The sequence below is a fragment of the Dendropsophus ebraccatus genome, chromosome 14 (genome assembly GCF_027789765.1).
Source record: "Dendropsophus ebraccatus isolate aDenEbr1 chromosome 14, aDenEbr1.pat, whole genome shotgun sequence".
In the NCBI taxonomy this organism is placed as follows: Eukaryota; Metazoa; Chordata; class Amphibia; order Anura; family Hylidae; genus Dendropsophus; species Dendropsophus ebraccatus.
In genome coordinates this window covers 43,732,794-43,756,109 of record NC_091467.1, presented here as the reverse complement: position 1 = coordinate 43,756,109, position 23,316 = coordinate 43,732,794, and the positions used below count along the sequence as shown (strand labels likewise).

Here is a 23,316-nt window from a genome sequence, read left to right as displayed (position 1 = left end):
CCATGCAGGAAACACACGTCACACGTTGAGTGGAGAGCTGAGGTTCTCGAGCCCTCTCATTCAGAACTATTTTGGCGCTGACAATCTATGGAGACAGACGTAGCATTACTAGCATAGAGTACATACATTCTTACAATACAGTCTTTTGTGAATGCAGCAGGGTGCACGCATAAACAAATTTATTAAAGTAAAAATTATATATTTGAGGCCATACAGAAATTTTTCAGGTGTTGGATCATTTCATTCCCTGTAAATGCTATAGTGCTATAAAATAACAGGTTTACAACGATGCACCTTACAAAATAAGCACAGACATGAACTATGGCTGTAGTAATACATCAGCCTCACACACCTACAACTACACATTGACACTTACAGCATTTTCACCTTAATGTTTAGAAGAAATTACAGACCTTTCCCCACTTACTTTGCGACATTCTTAATCCAAGTACGTACTGTAGTATGGGTGAAGTCTACTGCTCAGGGCAAGAAGACGTCACCAAGCACCATGTGGTGGCAGAGCAGTGGCAAGTAAGATGATTTAGCTCAGAGAGATGTAGCTGTCACAATTTGGAAAGCTTAAAGAAGTTATCCAGCGCTACAAAAACATGGCCACTTTCTTTCAGACACAGCACCACTCTTGTCTCAAGCTCAGGTGCGGTTTGTAATTAAGCTCCATTCACTGCAATGGAACCAAGTTGCGAAACTCCACCCAAACTGGAGACAAGAGCGGTGCTGTCTCTGGAAGAAATCGGCCATGTTTTTGCAGCGCTGGATAACCCATTTAACTACAACCCCATACTGACCAATAGCTATATCATCAGCTTGGAAGAGTTGCAGGGTTTGTAGCTATGTAGGGGGACTTATAATTAGTACCTGTGAACCTACGGCAAATCCAGGCCAGAAACATCCTATAGATAGGGGTTCAACCTCTGGGAAATACATCTATATGGAGAATGGGGGTACTTTCTTTCCATTCACCTCAGTTGAGTAATCGATCATGCCTGGTCACCTCTCCCTTCATTTCCTGTCTCACCAATGAGCTTGGGAGATCCTCATTCTCCACATAGGTGCAAGCCCCATAGCTTGGCACAATTTATGAGGTGTAAAGTGTACCAGTCGTTATAACTTTCAAAATCTAACCCAAAAGACAGAAAACAGGAAGTCCTGTGTATCCCAGGCCATCTGAGCGCTCACAGAGAGAAGGCAGTCATGTGATTGACAGACACACTGAGCCGTGACTCTCTGTACTGGCCAGAATTCCTGTGTTTAGTCAGTTTTTTTCAACCATCACAATTCAGAAAATCTGCCTTCAGGAGACTGGACCTGGATTTCTGGTAAGTTCAGCTTTGTTTTACAGCATAATAAAAAATAACGAATGTATATCGCAATCTTGCTTTATACATATACCGTTTATTTTAGATTTTGAAAGTTATAATGACAGGTATTCTTTAAGCCATCCTGGGTTTCCATTTAACTACTGCAGATAACCTGAAGATATTTTCTTAAATCGATAGAATTTTGTATCTATTTAGGTACAGTAATATTACATTCTATGTAAACTTTAGCCCTTTACTGCCCTACACCAACCTTTATAATATGATCAACCCCTTCACTGTCCTAAACCACCCAAGAGCACCAGAAACATTGGCCCAGATGTATTTGTCTGTCTGAGATGACAACCAATCACAGCTCATTTTGGGAACCAATAGCTGAGCTGTGATTGGTTTACATATATTTATTTCTGAAAGATTGATCATTTGGGGCCATTGTGTGTTAACCCATAACCACTAATATTACCTTCAGCCCAGTACTACCTTAGACCAGAGACATTACATATTACCCTAGGCCACTGTAGACCTCCAGGAATTATCTGGCACACTATTAACCCCCAAACCCACCGGTATAAAAACACCTTATAGTACATGTAATAAATATATTGTTTTTGCTTTTTCCACCATGGGTAAAAATGAGTATTTGCAAGTCAGTGTATTTATTCCCATGCTAAATAAACATTAGTATACCTTCTGATAGAGGGGTAGGTGGGATCTGCCGAGGTGGCTGTGAGTGTTTGGTCACAGTTAAAGGGGTACTCCAGAGACAGAGAGTTTGCTAATACATTGCTTTAGTAAAGTTATATTACTTTGTAAAAATATCAATAAAATGTATAGTGTTTTATGTACATATATACTTGCATTGACTGGCAGCAGTAAGGGTCGACACGGCTCCCTATGCTGCCACCATTTGTGTCGGGAACTGCAGGGCGACCCTGCAGTTCCTGATCCCCTGCAATGTTCAAGGGACCCATTCCTCCCCCTGTAGTGTATATTCTTATATACATTACATGTGGGGGGGAGGGGTGCTTCCTGCCACAACGCAATGTCCGGCAGCCTCTGCACAGTAAACAGTGGTTGCTATCAGTTGCTAAGCAGTGATAACCGATCCCTCTGCAGAGGCTGCCAGACACCGCAGTGGTCAGCCAGCCTCCTCACCTGTCATCCATTCCCGGCAGCCGCGTGTCTCCTGCCATGTTCCCGGCTCAGGCAGTGTGATGCAGAGACACTGCCTGCGCCGGAAGTCCCTGAAGCCTCTGCAATTCTCCCGGCAGCCAAGTGTCTCCGAGCTTCTCTGATGAGGCGCTCAGCTGCCCGGGAGAGCTTCTGGGACCTCTGGTGCATGCAGTGTCTCTGCATTACGCTACCTGTGCCGGGAACATGATGGGAGACACGCGGCTGCCATGAACGGGTGACAGGTGAGTTTAATCATTTGTATGTTATAGCAGTTGCTGCATATGGTGGAAATGCAGCCATTTTTGAGCTCCCTTACCATATGCAGCGACCATTCCTGGCGTATAGGGCGACCCCTGACTTCTGGGCAGATTTCTCAGGGTTAAAAAGCTGTCTTATACGCCAGAAAATTTGGTAACTTTATTAAATCAATGTATTAAAAGCATTTTTGTATCCAGAGTACCCCTTTAAACGTGAACATTTATAGTGGTAACTAGAACCTGTGCATTATCAGGATAGCGTGGTTTCATTTTGACATTATACAATATGGATGCTGTGGAAGTACTGAGTCATTGATGAAAGAATGTAATATTTTATATTTTATGGACTTTGTCCAGTTACATTGTACAGATTGATATGATATTTTGTCAGTTCTGGGACAATTTTGTTTATGGAAGGATGTTCCCAGTTATGCCAACTAAGATGGCATTGACTGAGATCTCTATAGTTCTGCAAATATTCTAGACATTGGTTAACCTGTTCTTTTAATATGATGACACAGACTATGTAAACACATGGCTATATACACATATATCTACATTCCAAGACACTTCACAAACATACACGGCTCTGTACACAAGAATGAATGATGTCATCTGTCCCATTTTGCAGCACCTCCAGGAAGAGTCTTGTTCATATCAGTGATAAGTCCACCAATGGTCACCCTGCTTCCAGAGGGAATCCAAACAGGCTTTCCATTTGCCAGTAAAGACTTGTGTTGCTCTCTCAACATCCCGTCCTTTCCAGTATTTGTGTGACGGTCGCCAAATATGAAACTCCTCGGGCATGAGATAGATTGAGAAAGTGAGAGCTCAGGAAGAAACCTCTGCAGTCTTCATTCTCTCACCTCAAAGGATCAGCAAAAGTAAAAAAAAAAATGCCCACCCTGCTGGGGTTAGCTGGGGCTCCGAGGTCCATCAGACTCCCTCCTTCTTGGAGAAGAGCTGCACTAGCTCCTCGCAGTCTGAGTCTATTAGTTCACATGGTTTTTCTCCATCGCTGTTTACAACATCTTTTTCTGCTCCAATAGAGAGTAGGTACCTGGGTGGAGACAAAAGGATTTTGGTGGGGTCACATGTGTTATACAGTGGCATTGCACAGTATAGTATGTGTCACTGTTGTGTGTGTTTTTTTTTGTTGTTTTTTTTCAGAAATCAATAGTACAGGCGATTTTAAGAAGCTTTGTAATTTGGGTTTATTAGGCCAATATGCCATTATCTGCATTCAAAAAGACCCCCCCCCCCTCCCTCCTCTCTCTCATCCACTGCTCATTATCAGGAAATCTCGACTCTTTTACATCAGTCAAGCCCTGTCTGTTCTATGAAAAGGGGAGGAGGGAGATTAGTCAACAGCAAGGAACAAAGGATTACACAGTGGGACCTGTGTGAAAGCCGTATAGAGAGGTCAGTGCTGACTTAAGAGGAGATAGCCCAGTGATGTAGCTGTAAATTAACATTTTGTTGTCCTGTTTAGGTGCCTCATCTCCCTCCCCTCTCCATAGACAGCCATGAAGACAGGGGGGAGAGCTTCAAACTGTTTTTTTATGATAAAAATGCATTTTTCGGCTAATAAACCCAATTACAAAGTTTCTTAGAATCGCCTGTACCATTTATCTCTGCAAAAAAATTACTATTTACTTTAAAGTAGATAGTTAGTGTCCTACATCGGCAGTGGACAAAAGAGAAGCCTTCATTCAGAACTAGGAATTTTGAAAACCCATTTTCATATACCCTATCGGCAGTAGTGGATTATAATAGGGGCGTTTTGGGCGGCAGCCCGGGGCCCTGAGCTCCTGGGGGGCCCATGACCACCCTAAAAGACTTATACTTTCAATTGTGTACTGTCTCCTGGCTATACTTCTGCCATTATTTGCAAAAAATCACAGTTTTTGTATGGCAATTTTGCACATCAGGACATCATGACATTATCTATCCTGTACTATGAACGCCAGGCTAGTGCTTCCATAGTTACAGTGGGGTGGGGGGGCCCAGGCTTGGTGAACAGCCCGGGGGCTATGGTAAAGTTAATCCGCCCCTGCCTATCGGTAAATTCTGACAGCAGAGCTGGAGAGCTGTTGTTCATTGGTTCTGTCCTGCATGAAAACCTGTGGATTTAAATGTGTAATGCTTCAGTTTCCCCCTTGGTGGCACTGCAGGGCAGTTGAACACTTACTGCCAGGTTCTCCCATAGATTACAGCTGATTGCTGTGGGATCCAGAGAGGGGACACTTTATGATCCCAAGATCCTTAAAGAAGAGGACATGGATGTGTTTTAGGTCTATATTTGATTTGTATTAGTTTTGCCCCCCCCCCCCCCCCCCCCCCAAAAAAAAAGAGTGAATCTTATATCTGGCAGAAAAACTTTGCCAATCTGGGGTGGTGTCACAAAGCAAAGAAGGTAAAATCCCCATGTATCTGTTCACTTCCTGGTTTCCTCTTTGAACTGTGACCCTGCTGTTGCCACGCAACAGTGCAGACACTTAAAGTGACACTGTCACCCCCAATAATAATTTTTCAATCTTTATAGGTGTGTGTAACCCGCCTATATCTCTCTGCATACCTGTAATTGTTTTTCTGTTTCATGAGGTGGCTTTGCCTGAAATTGTAACTTTGCCGAGTATCTTCTAGCGCCACTGGGCGGGGCTTGGTCCCTGAAGCGCCACATAGCCCCGCCCATTACAGCGCCGTTGACCCCGCCCCCTTGGACACGTCATATGTCCCGGCCGCCGCTCCTTGTTTTGAGGCCTCCTTGACGTCTGTGACGTGCGCCGTCTTCCGCGTGCGGGAGTGTCATGTGGCGCGCAGGCACAGAAGGTGACCGCCAGGTCACCCACAGCCGGGCTGTGCGTGCGGTTGCACAGCCCGCCGATTACACCGGCCGCACCGTCCCTTGTTGTTTGGGACTCTCCGGAGGCCTCCCTGCGGCTGTGAAACCCTCCTCACTGCCAGCATCGAGGCGCAGACATAGTGCGCAGGCGCACTGCGGCGTCTGCCGCGCACTGCGCATGCGCCGAAAAGGACCGCCACAGTGCGCCTGCGCACTATGTCTGCGCCTCGCTGCTGGCTGTGAGGAGGGTTTCACAGCCGCAGCGAGGCCTCCGGAGAGTCCCAAACAACAAGGGACGGTGTGGCCAGTGTAATCGGCGGGCTGTGCGCAGCGGTCACCTTCTGCACCTGCACGCCACATGGCGCTCCCGCACGCGAAAGACGGCGGGGGATGTGGATGCGCACGTCACCGACGTCAAGGAGGCCTCAAAACAGGGAGCGGCGGCCGGGACATATGACGTGCCCAAGGGGGCGGGGTCAACGGCGCTGTAATGGGCGGGGCTATGTGGCGCTTCAGGGACCAAGCCCCGCCCAGTGGCGCTAGAAGATACTCGGCAAAGTTACAATTTCAGGCAAAGCCACCTCAATGTGACTAGTTACAGCTCTCTGTCCTGTTAGCATGCTCTGCGGGATGATTGACAGGCAAGGAGGCCCGTTAGCCTGCGAGGTGCGAGCATCCGTCCTGGAACCAAATAAGCACAAATGTGCTGACTGGTTCTGTTTAACCCCTTAAGGACAGAGCCCAAAATGGCTTTAAGTATCGGGCCAATTTTCATTCTTGCATTTTCCTCCTCGCCTTCTAAGAGCTATAACTCTTTTATTTTCCATCTACAGGGCCATGTGAGGTCTTGTTTTTTTTTTTCAGGAAAAACTGTACTTTTGTAATGGCGCCTTTGAATCTACCATACAACTAATGACAGAACCCCCAAAATATCATTTATGATGTGAAATTGGGGGGAAAATGCAATTCCGCTAATTTTTTTTTTCGTGTTTACGTAATGCACTTTATGGTAAAACTGAAATTTTATCTTCATTCTTTAGGTCGGTCTAAACACAGCGATATGCATGTTTATATAGCTTTTCTAATGTTTTACATTTTTTAATAACAGTAAGGGTAAATTCACACGGGCGGAACTGCTGCGAGTTTCCCGAAAAAAATTGCATCTAGTCCGCAATGACAAAACCAAACATTACAAACACGCTGGGAGTTGAGTTTGCCATTGACTTACATGACAAACATTCTCGCAGCGTTTTAATCTGCAGATTTATCGCAATCGTTAAACTCGCGGCAGATCCGCCTGTGTAAATTTACCCTAAAACATATTTTTTGCAAATAGGTATATTCAAAATGGCCCTATTGTAACTCTTATAACGCTTTAATTTTTTCACCTACAGGGCTGTATGGGGCATCATTTTTTGCGCCACGATCTCTATTTTTTACTAGTATCACATTCGTGTAAATCTGACTTATTGATCACTTTTAATTAATTTTTTTACATATAAAATGTAATAAAAAATCTGCAATCCTGGCATTTCTTTTACCGTTTTTTGTTCACGTTGTTCACTGTGCGGGAATAATATTGTTTTATTTTAATAGATAGGACGATTACGCACGCTGCAACATATAATATGTTTAAGGCCCAGGCACCGAGGGGTTAACCACATTTCCCCTTGCTTGCATGTGAAGTGAAAACCAACTGCCAGTACTAATGGGACAGATCATGTGATGATTGAACTGAGCATGTGCGACCCAAGAAAGTGGATGCCTAGTGGGTCGTAACCATGGGAAACGATATCAATATCTTTTAAACCATACATTATAAGAAATGTGTGTACATTGGAAATATGTTTCATTTTACATTATGTATCAGTATAGTTTTCTTAGTAACACCCCTTTAAGGGATCCGCTCCTGTTTTCAGCAAAAATCCAAATCTAATGGACCTGAAATAGCGCTGTATGAAGGTGCCCTAATACAGTCGTCTGAATGAAAGGATTTGCCAAGACTGCTGCCAAATTGCTTGTCCCATGCTGTGCTGCCAGCACTGTGCCAATTTAACTGAGCTGATCAGCTGGCTCACGTCTAAGGGTCTGCTGGCCAGAAATACCCTGCTTTACAACCATAGTCTGTTAATGGGGTTTGTATGCACATCCCTAGAATCTCAGATTACTCAGCTCAAGGCAGATTTGTCACTGAACTGAGGGCAAATCAAGGGCAATGAAGCTTGGCAGGACTTAAAGGGGTACTCTGGAGAAAAAAATTAGTTTTCAAATCGACTGGAATCAGAAAGTTACACAGATTTATAAATTCATTCTACTTATAAATCTAAAGCCTTCCAGTACTTATCAGTTGCTGTACGTCTTGCAGAAGTGGTGTATTCTTTCCAGTCTGACACAGTGCTCTCTGCTGCCATCTCTGTCTGTGACAAGAACTGTCCAGAACAGAACATGTGTGCGTGCACAACTGTCACAGCCAAAAAAAACTGCACCACGTCACATCTCAGCGGCCAATGAACAGAATTTCATATACCTAGGGGAGGTGTCTGTATCAGAGAGCACTCCATGCTTACGTGTAAGCGAAGAAGGAAAGTAACTATATAAGGCTACTTAAAGGGGTTATCCAGCGCTACAAAAACATGGCCACTTTTCCCCCTATTGTTGTCTCCAGTTCAGGTGCAGTTTGCAATTAAGCTCCATTTACTTCAATGGAACTGAGTTTCAAAACCCCACCCAAACTGGAGACAAGAGAGGGGGAAAGTGGCCATGTTTTTGTAGCACTGGATAACCCCTTTAAAGAGCAACTAGGTATATATAGGTAAGTACACTCACCGGCCACTTTATTAGGTACACCTGTCCAACTGCACGTTACCACTTAATTTCTAATCAGCCAATCACATGGCGGCAATTTAGGCATGTAGACACGGTCAAGACAATCTCCTGCAGTTCAAACCGAGCATCAGTATGGGGAAGAAAGGTGATTTGAGGGCCTTTGAACGTGGCTTGGTTGTTGGTGCCAGAAGCGCTGGTCTGAGTATTTCAGAAACTGCTGATCTACTGGGATTTTCACGCACAACCATCTCTAGGGTTTACAGAGAATGGTCCGAAAAAGAAACAACATCCAGTGAGCGGCAGTTCTGTGGGCGGAAATGCCTTGTTGATGCCAGAGGTCAGAGGAGAATGGGCAGACTGGTTCGAGCTGATAGAAAGGCAACAGTGACTCAAATAGCCAACCGTTACAACCAAGGTAGGCAGAAGAGCATCTCTGAACGCACAGTACGTCGAACCTTGAGGCAGATGGGCTACAGCAGCAGAAGACCACACCGGGTGCCACTCCTTTCAGCTAAGAACAGGAAACTGAGGCTACAATTTGCACAAGCTCATCGAAATTGGACAGTAGAAGATTGGAAAAATGTTGCCTGGTCTGATGAGTCTCGATTTCTGCTGCGACATACGGATGGTAGGGTCAGAATTTGGCGTCAACAACATGAAAGCATGGATCCATCCTGCCTTGTATCAACGGTTCAGGCTGCTGGTGGTGGTGTCATGGTGTGGGGAATATTTTCTTGGCACTCTTTGGGCCCCTTGGTACCAATTGAGCATCGTTGCAACGCCACAGCCTACCTGAGTATTGTTGCTGACCATGTCCATCCCTTTATGACCACAATGTACCCAACATCTGATGGCTACTTTCAGCAGGATAATGCGCCATGTCATAAAGCTAGAATCATCTCTGGTTTCTTGAACATGACAATGAGTTTACTGTACTCCAATGGCCTCCACAGTCACCAGATCTCAATCCAATAGAGCATCTTTGGGATGTGGTGGAACGGGAGATTCGCATCATGGATGTGCAGCCAACAAATCTGCGGCAACTGTGTGATGCCATCATGTCAATATGGACCAAAATCTCTGAGGAATGCTTCCAGCACCTTGTTGTATCTATGCCACGAAGAATTGAGGCAGTTCTGAAGGCAAAAGGGGGTCCAACTCGTTACTAGCATGGTGTACCTAATAAAGTGGCCGGTGAGTGTATACCACACATACATGGATCAGGGTTTTTTTTGCAGCTCAGTGCCATTAAAGTGAATTGAGCTGAATTGTAATACCACACACAACCTGAGGACAGGTGTGGTGCAAAATAGTAGTGGTGTTTTTTTCCCTCATCCTGGATAACCTGTGTAAACTCACTATAGTCAAGAGTGTAGAGAGCATGGGATGCTGCTAAGAAGTGCTCCTGTCCCTCCTTCTCCACCTCCAGAATCTTCTGGACAGGCAGTTTAATAAATAACCAGGGAAAAAACCTTGTCCTGTCTTCTTCCACATGTGAGGATACTCCCTCTGCGGGGGGCTTCTCATTCCTCTACAAAAGATCTTGGGGCTAAAAATGGGGAAGGTGGTATATAGGAGAATAAAGGAGAGGGTAGCTGAAACTGGAAGAGGGGTTGAGGGTCAGTGCTGCCACTGGTAGAGGTGCTGAGGGGTCAACAATGCAAAAGGTGCTGAAGGGTCAGTGCTGACACAGGAAGAGAAGTTGAGGGTCAGTTTTGCCAGTAACAGAGGCGCTGAAGGGTCAGTGCTGACACAGCAAGAGGTGCTTGGGGTCAGGGCTATAAGCGAGGCTAGGGGGTAAAGGCCCTATTACACGAAATTGGCCATTACGGCCAATAATCGTCTTGTGTAATAGAAGGCAATGTTCAGCCAACGTGAACGATTTTGACTGATCGTTGCAGTCGTTTGTCTTCCAACATGTTGAAAGACAAACGACTAATATAACAACGCAACAGGAGCGGCAGCAGCAGACCGCTGCTATCTGCTATGGGCTGCCCGCTCCCCCATGCTCCAATTTGAAGTTCCGCCCATCACATAGGCTCCATTATACGACATGCCAATTCGCTCGACCATAGAATGGAGTCTATGAAGCCAGCAGAGAGGGAAGCGGGAGCGCGCAGGGACAAGCAGCAGATTGAACACATTGTTTTCGTCGAGAATTACTCCGTGTGCATATACTCTAAGGGTACAAACCCACACACCGTATACACAGCAGATACGCAACAAATACGCAGCAGATTTGATGGTGAAGATTTGATGCTGTGTTCAGTTATTTAGATCTAATCTGCTGCGTATTTGCTGCGTATCGCAGCAGTAAATACGCTGCGTATACGGTGTGTGGGTTTATACCCTAAGGCCCCATTCACACGTTCAGTGTTTTTCCTGTTCTAGGATTGTGGTCTGCTAGCTACCTCTGTGATACGTGCAAAACCGCTCATGTTGTCATCTGTTTTGCATCCGTGTCCATGTTTTTTACCGATCTGTTTAAAGCATTTTAAATTAAATTGATTACATCACATCTGTGTTTGTTATGGATGAACATGGATGTCTCATCCGTGTGTAGCAATGAAAAATAGATCTTATTGATTTCTATGGGCAATCCATTCCGCGCTTCCATTCCGAGTTATGACATGCCCTATTTTTAAACTGAATGGATTGGAGATCTGTGAAAACACTGAACATATCAATAGACCAATACAAAGCAATGGGCTAGAAACTTGTCCCTTCGTACGGACAACTTCACGAACGTGTGACTGCAGCCTAAGAAGAGATATTATGTGCACTTTGTGGTGTTATTTGGTTGGAGCTGATATGGATTCAGTATATAGCTATGTTCTCACCACATAAGTTTCGTAGTAATCACAGCCGTTGTTGCCGATTTGCAACAATGGCCGATTACTACGGAACTAACGTAGTGAAGCAGGCTAAGGGAATCCCTGGACAGAGTGTATACACATAGCATACACTCCGGCCTGGATTCATTGAATAGCGGCCACAGAGAACCTGTCAGTGCATCTGTCCGGCTGTACTTTCCATTGTGTGCAGCAGGGAATTCAGCGGCAGTGACGATCATCTGGCTGGTACCGCAATACCGTCCGGGATGATCTTCTCGCGGAACGGCCCAGTGTCTCCCGCTATGGGAACATGGCCTATGGCAGTATTTAGTGGTATTAGATAAAAGGAAAAAGAGTCTGTGATATACAAAGCTGAGGTACAGCAACCTCACAGAAAGAGGCATAACACCCCCAGAGCATGAATGGTGTTCTTCCGTTTGTCAGTGAGCCCCCAGCATCAACATGGATTGCACTAGATGACGCTATATAACAAGAGCTATGTCTGCTCTACGTTAACATATGATATACTTGGAGAAGAAATGGGAGGAGGAGGGGGGAATGCCAAGAGGCATTTTAAGAAGTGGAAAGGTATGCACAGCCTATTCTTGAAACTACGCCTGGTCTTAAGTAGAAGACCATCATGTGATGCAATGAGGGGACAGAAGAAGCCCACACATGATCTCATCTCCTGCACCATGTGGAGGTTTCAGTCCAGCATCATACCCGATTACATTAATCCCCCCATATAAACTTGTCAGATTACATTAGAATTTATAGCATTGCTTCATTTGCTTATAAAACCGATCCAAATAAAACTTCTATCAGATCAGACGTAATAAAACAACTAGCTAAACATGAAAGGGTCCCCGTCAGCACAGACGCTGCCAGATTAGCTCCCAGCTGACAGGTACCATTTACTATGTTCTGATCATCTCATTCCTTCATTTTCCAAGCACAGAATACAAGAAGAAAGCGGCGTTGGGATTGGTTGCTATGGGCAACAGTTTTTTTAAATCTCCCCAATGTGTCCTGACTGTCGCCAAGTTGCTCTCTCAACTGTTCTCCACCCAGTGCACTCAGCTCTATTCTGACGGGTTGGTAGGGACATGTAGACGGTGCTGTGGAGCAGTGTTTCCATAGTAACCAGTGTGTTTCAGACTACTTCTTTATTCAGATTATGCAGGCTCCATAATTGCAAATTAAAGTTTTCTGATGGGGTATGGTCAGGACGACTGGCACCTTGCCAATAAGTGTCAGATTCCCACTGATCAGATAGTTACATAGTTGATAAGTTTAAAAAAAAAAAAAAGAAAAGAGTCAATCAAGTTCAACCTTTAACCCTACTGTGTTGATCCAGAGGAAGGCAACAAAAAAAACATATTCCTAAAAATTTCTTCCTGACTCCAAATATGGCAGGATCAGAATCAGTGTCCTTTCAGGAGAAATCTACTACACATAACTTTTAATAAAGCGTCCATTACCCCCTTATGTAAAGCGTCATTCCTAGAACCATCACGAGGCAGAGAGTTCCACTGCTCTTACAGGAAAGAATCCCCCCAAATATTTTATCTACATTAGATGTTAAAAGTACAGGCCTTTCATATCCAGGATGACTTTTTGACCCCCTAGTTCAGGGGTACTCAACAACTTTTAGTGAAGGTCCACTTACCGGGGTCTATTGTCAGGTGAAGGTCCGAGCTGAACATCAGTAGGAAACGTGTTTTGTTACTTTGTCACAAACGTTCAACTATTTATATACAGAATTGCTGCTTATTAGCGAGAAAACTGGCATTTTTTTCTCTCTCACCAGGCCTTTGATATTAGGTACAAAGGGGGTGACTGCCCTGGTAGTATATAGCCCCCCTGTTGCTCCCCCAGTAGTGTATAGCCCCCCCTGTGTGCTCTCCCTCAGTAGTATATAGCCCCGTTGCTCCCCCAGTAGTATATAGCCCCCCTGTGCGCTCTCCCCCTGTAGTATATAGCCCCCTGTGAGCTCCCCCCAGCAGTGGCGCCGCAATGATGAGGCGACCTGAGTCGTCTGCCTCAGGCGGCGCCACCAGCTATCTTCATGGGGGCGGCATTCAGTGGCAGATTATAATATGGGCGGTTCGGGCGGCCGCCCACATTATAATCCGCCACTGACTGTACCATGTACTGGAGACTGTATTCATAAGCGCTGTGCTGTACTGAATCAGCCGCGCCGTGCTGATACTACAGCGCGGCGCTTATGAATACAGTCTCCCCCGCTCCCAGCATCTAATTACAGATGCTGTCCGGGGGCGGGGGGGCTCCAGTACATGCATTCCACGTCCATGATCCGTCAGGATCACGGAACGTGGGAATGCAGCCCTTAGTCCCCCTGATGTGATGTGCGGCTGCCGGGGGTGTCCCGTCCTGTCCCCGGCAGCGCGCGCATCAGAGAGCTCCCCGTGCGCCGGAAGTCACAGCCACAGGCGCACGGGGAGCTCTCTGATGCGCGCGCTGCCGGGGACAGGACGGGACACCCCGGGCAGCCGCACATCAGCCGGGACCAGACCAGAGAGGCTCGACGGGGGAACGGAGGGCAGGTGAGTTGTGTGCTGTTTTTGTTTTATCTGCTGTGCAGGGGGGGGGGAACATCTATAAGGGAGGGGGAGAGGGGGACCATCTATAAGGGAGGGGGGAGAGGGGGACCATCTATAAGGGAGGGGGGAGAGGGGGACCATCTATAAGGGAGGGGGGAGAGGGGGACCATCTAAAAGGGAGGGGGAGAGGGGGACCATCTATAAGGAAGGGGGGAGAGGGGGACCATCTATAAGGGAGGGGGGAAGAGGGGGACCATCTAAAAGGGAGGGGGAGAGGGGGACCATCTATAAGGAAGGGGGGAGAGGGGGACCATCTAAAAGGGAGGGGGAGAGGGGGACCATCTAAAAGGGAGGGGAAAGAGGGGGACCATCTAAAAGGGAGGGGGAGAGGGGGACCATCTAAAAGGGAGGGGGAGAGGGGGACCATCTAAAAGGGAGGGGGAGAGGGGGACCATCTAAAAGGGAGGGGGAGAGGGGGACCATCTAAAAGGGAGGAGGAGAGGGGGACCATCTATAAGGAAGGGGGGAGAGGGGGACCATCTATAAGGGAGGGGGGAGAGGGGGACCATCTATAAGGGAGGGGAAAGAGGGGGGCCATCTAAAAGGGAGGGGGAGAGGGGGACCATCTATAAGGAAGGGGGGAGAGGGGGACCATCTATAAGGGAGGGGAAAGAGGGGGACCATCTAAAAGGGAGGGGAAAGAGGGGGACCATCTATAAGGAAGGGGGGAGAGGGGGACCATCTATAAGGGAGGGGGGAGAGGGGGACCATCTATAAGGGAGGGGAAAGAGGGGGACCATCTATAAGGGAGGGGGGAGAGGGGGACCATCTATAAGGGAGAGGGGACCATCTATAAGGGGGGGAAGTGGGGGTCCATCTATAAGGGAGGGGAAAGAGGGGGACCATCTATAAGGGAGGGGAAAGAGGGGGACCATCTATAAGGGAGGGGAAAGAGGGGGACCATCTAAAAGGGAGGGGGAGAGGGGGACCATCTATAAGGGAGGGGGGAGAGGGGGACCATCTATAAGGGAGGGGGGGAAAGGGGGACCATCTATAAGGGAGGGGGGAGAGGGGGACCATCTATAAGGAAGGGGGGAGAGGGGGACCATCTATAAGGGAGGGGGGAGAGGGGGACCATCTATAAGGGAGGGGGGGAGGGGGACCATCTATAAGGGAGGGGGGAGAGGGGGACCATCTATAAGGGAGGGGGGAGAGGGGGACCATCTATAAGGGAGGGGGGAGAGGGGGACCATCTATAAGGGAGGGGGGAGAGGGGGACCATCTATAAGGAAGGGGGGAGAGGGGGACCATCTATAAGGGAGGGGGGAGAGGGGGACCATCTATAAGGGAGGGGGGAGAGGGGGACCATCTATAAGGGAGGGGGGAGAGGGGGACCATCTATAAGGGAGGGGGGAGAGGGGGACCATCTATAAGGGAGGGGGGAGAGGGGGACCATCTCCTAAAAGATCAGCACCCTCCTCTCCTGACATCCTCTGTGCTGCTGGGACTTCTCCTATAGGATTAGCACCCTCCTCTCCTGACATCCTCTGTGCTGCTGGGACATCTCCTATAGGATTAGCCCCCTCCTCTCCTGACATCCTCTGTGCTGCTGGGACCTCTCCTATAGGATTAGTCCCCTCCTCTCCTGACATCCTCTGTGCAGCAAGTGACCAAACATTGTTTATTGGGGACAGCAGTGGGGGGGGAGCAGTAGTGGATTGTAATGTGGGCGGATTGACGGGGGGGGGGGGCGTCATTCTATAGTTCGCCTCGGGCAGCAGAGAGGCTAGAATCACCCCTGCCCCCCAGTAGTATATAGCCTCCCCGTGCGCTCTCCCCCTGTAGAATATAGCCCCCTGTGAGCTCCCCCCAGTAGTGTATAGCCCCCCTGTGCGCTCTCCCCCTGTAGTATATAGCCCCCTGTGCGCTGTCCACCCAGTAGTATATAGCGCCCCTGTGAGCTCCCCCTGTAGTATATAGCCCCCTGTGAGCTCCCCCTGTAGTATATAGCCCCCCCCCCGTGCGCTGTCCCCCTGTAGTATATAGCCCCCTGTGAGCTCCCCCCAGTAGTATATAGCCCCCCTGTGCTCTCCCCCCAGTAGTATATAGCCACCTGTGGGGTCCCCCCCAGTAGTATATAGCCCCCCTTGTGCTTTCCCCCTGTAGTATATAGCCCCTGTGAGGTCCCCCCTGTAGTATATAACCCCCTGTGCGCTCCCCCCAGTAGTATATAGCCCCCTCAGTAGTATATAGCCCCCTGTGAGGTCCCCCCTGTAGTATATAGCCCCCTGTGCGCTCCCCCCAGTAGTATATAGCCCCCTCAGTAGTATATAGCCCCCTGTGAGGTCCCCCCTGTGCGCTCCCCCCAGTAGTATATAGCCCCCTCAGTAGTATATAGCCCCCTGTGAGGTCCCCCCTGTAGTATATAGCCCCCTGTGCACTCCCCCCAGTAGTATATAGCCCCCTCAGTAGTATATAGCCCCCTGTAAGGTCCCCCCTGTAGTATATAGCCCCCTGTGCGCTCCCCCCAGTAGTATATAGCCCCCTCAGTAGTATATAGCCCCCTGTGAGGTCCCCCCTGTAGTATATAGTCCACCTGTGCGCTCTCCCCTTGTAGATGCCCCCCAGACAGAAAAAAAAAAATAACAAAAACAACTCACCTAGCACCTCGTTCCCCGCTGCGCCTGTCTTCTTCTCTTCCCGTCGGTCCGGCCCCCGGCTGATACGCGCTCTGTAGGGATGTCCCGGGGATTCCCCAGCAGAGCGCGCATCAGTGATCTCAGCGTACGCCGCCGGCCTGCACTTCCGGGAAGGACAGGCCGGCAGCGTACACTGAGGTCTGTGGTGCGCGCTCTGCTGGGGAATCCCCGGGACATCCCCAGAGAGCGCGTATCAGCTGGGGGCCGGACCGACACTGCCCCCAGCCCCACAGGCGTACTGACATCTAAGGACAGTACGCCTATGGGGCGGAAGGCAGTGCGGTGGGGAGCGGGACCTCCTAACCGCCCCGGGACGGACCGGATCCGGGGCGGTTAGGAGGTCTGACCAGGGGTCCGGACAGCTGGCCTCCGCGGTCCGGGTTCGGACCGCGGTCCGCCAGTTGAGGACCCCTGCCCTATTATGCGCCAGTCCTGTGGAACAATCTCTGTCATTATACAGTTTTTAAATATTAGGAATTAGGGTATTCCTAGCAAGGTAATTAATTTCTGCAAAATTTGGGGATGGATGCCATCTGGGCCTGATGATTTGTGTAAGTTATGGTGCGTTTACACAGATAGATTTATCTGACAGATTTTTTAAGCCAAAGCCAGGAACAGACTATAAACAGGGAACAGGTCATAAAGGAAAGGCTGAGATTTCTTATCTTTTCAAATCCATTCCTGGCTTTGGCTTCCAAAATCTGTCAGATAAATCTGCCTGTGTAAATGCACCATAAATGTTTTTAATTGTTGGGTTACAGGTGATCATCAAAATTGAGTATAGACCATCAATAATAATAATTTTAAAAATCTGAAACATTTTTTTTTACCTGGCTATACACCTCCTATAGATGTCTATCTCTGCTATCACTTCTGAACCCTCTATACACATGATGGGGGAGATCTCCCCCGATGTGTTCTAAATGGGTAGAGGTGGCAGCTTATCCGCCTGAGAACAAAAGGACTGTAAATGTAGAATCCAGTAGGCTCCATTGCAGCAGATCAGGCAGCTGAACCAATAAAGGCTGCAGGACAAATGTGGTGTTACATGGTACCTATTCAAAGAAATGGATGACCATGTAATATTTGTTCCTCCTGAGCCCTCCAAATTACCCTCAGTTATGGCTACATGATCAGTGAAAGAAACAATTGTGTAAGAGCCTCTAGAGGTCTGAAACGCACATGCGTAGTACAGGCAGATTGCGGACGTGAATCCGTTACCGTCTGTAACCTAATTGTAGAAATGGGTGATCTGTGCCACAACTAAGGTCCGCACTAGGGCCTGACAGTATTTTTTGGATTTCTTGATGAATCCGTAACAACTACGGATGTGTGCATGGGGCTATAGAAATAAATGGGTCTGCTATGTGTCCACTGCACATGCAGATGTGTGAATGAGGCCTTAGGCTTATGTTTGTCAAATTTGTTGCCTGCTTCCAACAGAAACCCACTGAAGATGTAGCCCTGTACTAAATATGGGCAGTTGCTGAAATATTCCCAGCATATAGACATACTATGACCTTACTGCGTGGCACGACATACTATGATAGTTTGACGTGTACATAGGAAGGAGGATATGAAGTCATCCTAGAAGCACATGATGTTAGGTTACCTGGCAATGTGCGGATGTGCATCACTACATGCCATATGCAAGGGGGTCCAGCCGTTCTCATCCCTCTGCTCGATGTCCGCTCCATATTTCACCAGCAGCTTCACACAGTCTAGATTCCCGGAGAGGACCGCTTCATGCAGAGCACCCATGCCTGAGGGTAGAAAACAGGTGTCAGATGCAAATGTTCAACCCTGTTAGGTTTCTAAAACTGTAGGATATAAAACATTAAAGGGTATTAAATAGGATTTTCTTACATTCAACATTACGTACCAAAACTCACGATGCAAATCTTGAAGACTAGTTTGATTATATTGTGCTGAACATTCTTACATGGTCAGACATGGGCAGTCTAGATCTGTGATCTGTCTCTACCCTAAATGAGTCTTTGGCTGGGTTAACACATAAGAGGGGGGATTGATCATCATGTGTGCCACTGCAAAAAGTCACTTTTTTTTTTTTTTTTTTTTTTTTTTTTTTTTTTTTTTTTTTTTGGCACAAATCTCAAATTCACCCCTGCTTATACCAAAGGGACGTATGGGAAGTGGATGTGGTCTCTGGACATACTGGTAAAAATTGTAGCTTAAATTTGTGACCGCTCCAACATGGCGTACATTTGATCAGAAAAGAACATGACTGAAACCAATACAGAGAAAAACTATAATGGAAAGATGTGCACCTTGTCCTGTGTTTTAGATCCATTCCTGGTTTGGGCTAAAAAAATACAACCAAATGCTATTACTTTCTCATAGTAAAATTAACTTTGTTGCCCATACCAACCAATCACAGGTCAGCTTTTATTTCTCATATTGTGCTGGTAAAAAGAAAGCTGAGCTGTGATTGGTGGGTATGGGCAACAAGGAGAATCTTATGATAAAGGGCAATAGCACGGATAGCACTTGGATTATGCTTATTATACAATTGTAAGCTCAGCCTGCAAGCAGAGGCATAGGAGAGGATTTCTTATAGACAAGCATTTTATATAATGGTCTTAAGGGACCTATTCCATGGAACGATTCGGCCGATTATCGCTCCGTGGAATAGAGAGAACGATCAGCTGATGATCGTGTCATCGGCTGATCATTCATTTAGGTTCAGACCTAAAATCATTGTTCGCCACCAGCGCATCGCTACGGTGGAACAGAGGTGCGCGGCGGCAACTGACGATTTCAGAAGCATCGTACATTAGCTGTCTGAACAGCCAGTCACTGGCTGGAACCGCTGCGACCAGTAATTGGCTGAGCGGTCTGTCAGTTCAGACAGCCCCGCTCCAAAGCTGCTGCGGCGCGGCACCGGGAGGAAGAAGGAGAAGACTTGCAGCCCGGACAGGTAATGTATGAAACAAAGGCTGCAAGGAAATCGGTAACAATGTCCCTGCAGCCCTCGCTTAACGATCATCGCGGCCGTGGAATAGGCCCAGTAAACAAGCGCCGATCTAGCAGAAACGGCGCTCATTACATTGTTGATCAGGCCCTGCTCGGCTTCAAATCTTTGTAGATAATCTTTCTGTGTAAATGGACCCTAAAATGCCACAAATCAAAAAAGAGCTGCAGGACAATTTGTACATTCATTCACTAATCGTTCAGTGTAATTGCACATTGTTCATTCTTTTGCTGGGATCAGATAGAGTAAACGATCGTAGTAATGATCGCAACTAATGCTGCGTTTACACGGAACGATTATCGTTCGAATTTTCGTATAAACTATCGCATTTGAGCGATAATCGTACCGTGTAAACACAGCAAACGACAAGCGAGAAATCGTTCATTTTGATCTTTTAACATGTTCTTAAATCGTCGTTCGTTGAAAATTCGCCGGTCGCTTCGTGTAAACAGTGTTTCACCGATTTACCCTATGTAAAAGATGGGCTTAAGCGATCTTAAAAAACGATTGCAATAACTATTTTTCTTACGAATTTTCAAACGATTTTTTTAACGATTTATTCATCTAAACGCTGATCATTATAAAAATCAAATCGTTGCTTCAAAATCGTTCAACGATTGGGCGAATTATCGCTCCGTGTAAACGTAGCATAACGGCTATTGTTTTGTGTAATATGGTGAACGATTTCAGATTAACAAAAAAATAACAATAACAATAAACTATCATCTTGTTTGCGATCGTTAATCTTTAAAAATCACGTCCAATAAGACCCTTAGTAGCAGACTTATAAAAGATCCCATCCAGTCCACCTCCCCTTATGCTACGTTTACACGGAACGATAATTCGCCCGATCGTACAATTAATGATGTCGAAGTAACGATGTGTTTTTCATAACGATCATCGTTTAGACGGTACGATATATCGTACGGAAAATTCGTTTTGCGATCTCACACAGGGTAAATCGGTGAACGACTGTTTACACGGAACGATCTGCGAATTTTTTGCGAATGATCAACGACGATTTGAGAACTTGTTGAAAGATCAAAATAAACGATTTATCGCTCGTCGCTTGATCGTTCGAGGCGTTTACACGTACGATTATCATTCAAATTCGATCGTTATTGTGCGAATTCACACGATAATCACTCCGTGTAAACGCAGCATCAGAGTGCAGACTATAATTTATAGTAGCCTATAACCTGCAATGGATTGCTAATATCACATTGATATGTAGATTTGGCTGCAGCCAGTGAGACAGGAAGCTGGGAGGTAAATATATATATATATATATATATATATATATATATATATATATATATATATATATTATATTCATATTCTTTCTGATGTGGTCCCAGAGCATTTAGTAAATTGCTATTGAAGAAAATCCCTACAGAGCATGTTATATGGAAATGTGCAAATGTGTCCTGTATTGATGAGATCAAGGTCCCGGTAAGAAATAACGGTAAATAACCATATAAAGAAGGCGTAACTTCATCTCCTGAACCACAGGGGCTTGGGTTATCTAGCGTCTGTGACCATAGGTATATACTATTTGGACCACAGAAACTGGAAGTTTCCATATGTGCAACTCAACTACACATAAACAAGTGTCACATATGTGATTGGCAAATATGCCCAAGACTGGAAAAGTCTCAGGGGGCCAGGAGCCATGTGCATAAAACCTCGGGCTATTTTTACTTATGGGTACACTACTTCTTTACTTCCTATTTGACTTGAAATGAGATATAGTTCCCTGAATGTGATAAGATGCATTTACCTGTCAAGTAGATTGTATCCATCGTCACCTTTCGAGCCCGTATAAATCTCCCAACTTGCTCCAGGTCACCCTGCCGTATATGATCCAGAAAAAGCACGTCATTTGGAAAACGCACTGTACGCGCCGACCTTAGGCTGCGGGAAGGCCTGCGGGTAGAGTAGTACCTCATCTTGAGGATGCCGTGATCGGGGGTCGCGGAAGATGAACTTAGCGCCAGCGCTGTCACTTAAGTTATTTCCACTTGAGCAGAATCCGGTTTACCTCCTTTCCCACAAATTGTGGTAAATTCCCAAGCCACCTTTAGGGTTTGTAACTCTGTAACACAGATCCGAATACTGATAACCAATTCCACGCATAGAGCAGCGGCACACAAAACCCCCCTTTTTATAGCTCTGCCTTCCCATCTATTTAAGGGACTCTCATCTCATCGCACTGTAAGGCAAATGACCAGTGCAGACGCCCACTGCAGTTCAAGAGAGGCTCATCTTACCAGGTCAACTGATCGTGAGAGCAGCTGCTACTCCGAGCTTTGCAGGGTCACAAGCAAGATACAAAAAATTGGCTGCAAGTTTGGGTGGGGAGAGTGTGACCACGGTTCTCAGTGAGAGGACGGTAAACATGATCACACAACTATGACTCCACCCACCATCTAGGAAATTACAAGGTGGCACACTAAATAGGGGTCAATAAAGCTAGGTCAGTCCGTCTAGCCAGATCCAAAATAATACATGACAATGAAGTGCAAAGAGAAGGTTTAATGCTGAAGCAAAATGGCTCCCCTAGTGCCAAGAAAGAAATCTCCCTGCTGACAAATGGCACATGGTTTAAATTGCAAGACAGATTAAGAAAAGAATTAGAAGACTTTAATGTGGATGACTCCAAATGAAATAACTGCATTACAAAACAAGTTACCAGCAGCGAGTACAAATAACCTGCTGGTATTCTACCATGTTTAACTCTGCGACAGAACTACAGAACCTGGTTACAAGTGGAGACTATATTGGTGAAATTGTAGAGAAAACTCGTAGTGAGGAATGTGATCAATGTGGGTTCCCAAGATCAAAAACCGATTTCAGTACAGATTAGACGCTCTAATATTTCTCTGATTTAGTTTCAGTGGCGGCTCGGTCTAGAGCTGCGCAGATGTCTAAGCCATTCCTGACTGGTTGCTAATAATGTGATGCCAGCCTCTCTCATGGAAAAGCTGTAGCTGTGTTTTCCTAGCAACCAATCCACCATATATCAAGCTATCGTTTAGCACAAAGCCAGACTCAGGATGGCCGTACACTCCAGATAGCTGTTTGCAGGTACGTGTTCTGAATAGGGAGATTAGAATAAACTTCTGTTTGAGGCCAATCTCCTCAGGGAGCAAAAGGATTGACCATGCTGGATTTTACACTATTGTCGTCACCCAACATTCTTCATCAGGGGAGAGTCAGGATGCTCCTACACACTTAAGATGGCTAGCCAATCCTGCGGAAATTGCACTTTTGGCTAATATTAAAGCAGCACTCCAGGATTTTTTTTGTTGTTTATATACTTAAGTACGGGCAACTATAGGAGAAAACTGTGAAAGGGTCTTGTGTATTCCTTCTGCTAACCTGTTTTCATAAAATTATTTTCTAATGCTACCTAAATTTCCCATAAAGCATCTGGCTTTGCAGAGAGTAGGTAGAGTCATAGCACAATATTTTTTTGAATGAAGCATCTGATGATCAAATGCCTTGGCTGGTGGATTATAGGATTTTATTTTATTTTTTTTAATTCAAAGTGTGTTTATTAGAGAAGTATTGCCATGAGGAGAAACTCTCCCCCTCCTGCTACTTATCCTTGACTATAACCTAGAGGTGATAAGTGTGCATGATATGCCTTGTACAAGAAAAAAGCTAGAGACTATAAAATAAAGCCCACACCACTATATATAAAGGAAACTACTTACAATGTTCATTTATTTCCCCCATATGTAAGTGTGCATGATATGGGCAAAATAAAAACCCTGGACTATATGG

At 46.3% G+C, this 23,316-nt stretch overlaps 1 protein-coding gene across 1 annotated transcript; it reads right to left on the bottom strand.

Annotated features, from left to right (window-relative positions):
* Nucleotides 1-212: 212 nt before the first annotated feature.
* On the bottom strand, nt 213-21,791 carry PPP1R27 (protein phosphatase 1 regulatory subunit 27). Its single transcript, XM_069953242.1, has 3 exons — nt 21,308-21,791; nt 18,148-18,298; nt 213-3,827 (listed from the first exon to the last, which is right to left on the bottom strand). The coding sequence occupies exons 1-3, from the start codon at nt 21,474-21,476 to the stop codon at nt 3,704-3,706; spliced, it is 444 nt and encodes a 147-aa protein (XP_069809343.1). The 5' UTR covers nt 21,477-21,791; the 3' UTR covers nt 213-3,703.
* Between the last annotated feature and the right edge of the window lie 1,525 nt (nt 21,792-23,316).

Coding starts and splice junctions, on each gene's coding strand:
- PPP1R27 (XM_069953242.1), bottom strand. CDS start 21,476: ATGAGGTACTACTCTACCCGCAGGCCTTCCCGCAGCCTAAGGTCGGCG. Junction 18,299..21,307: donor GGATACAATCTACTTGACAG/GTAAATGCATCT, acceptor TTCTACCCTCAG/GCATGGGTGCTCTGCATGAA. Junction 3,828..18,147: donor GCACATCCGCACATTGCCAG/GTAACCTAACAT, acceptor GTCTCCACCCAG/GTACCTACTCTCTATTGGAG.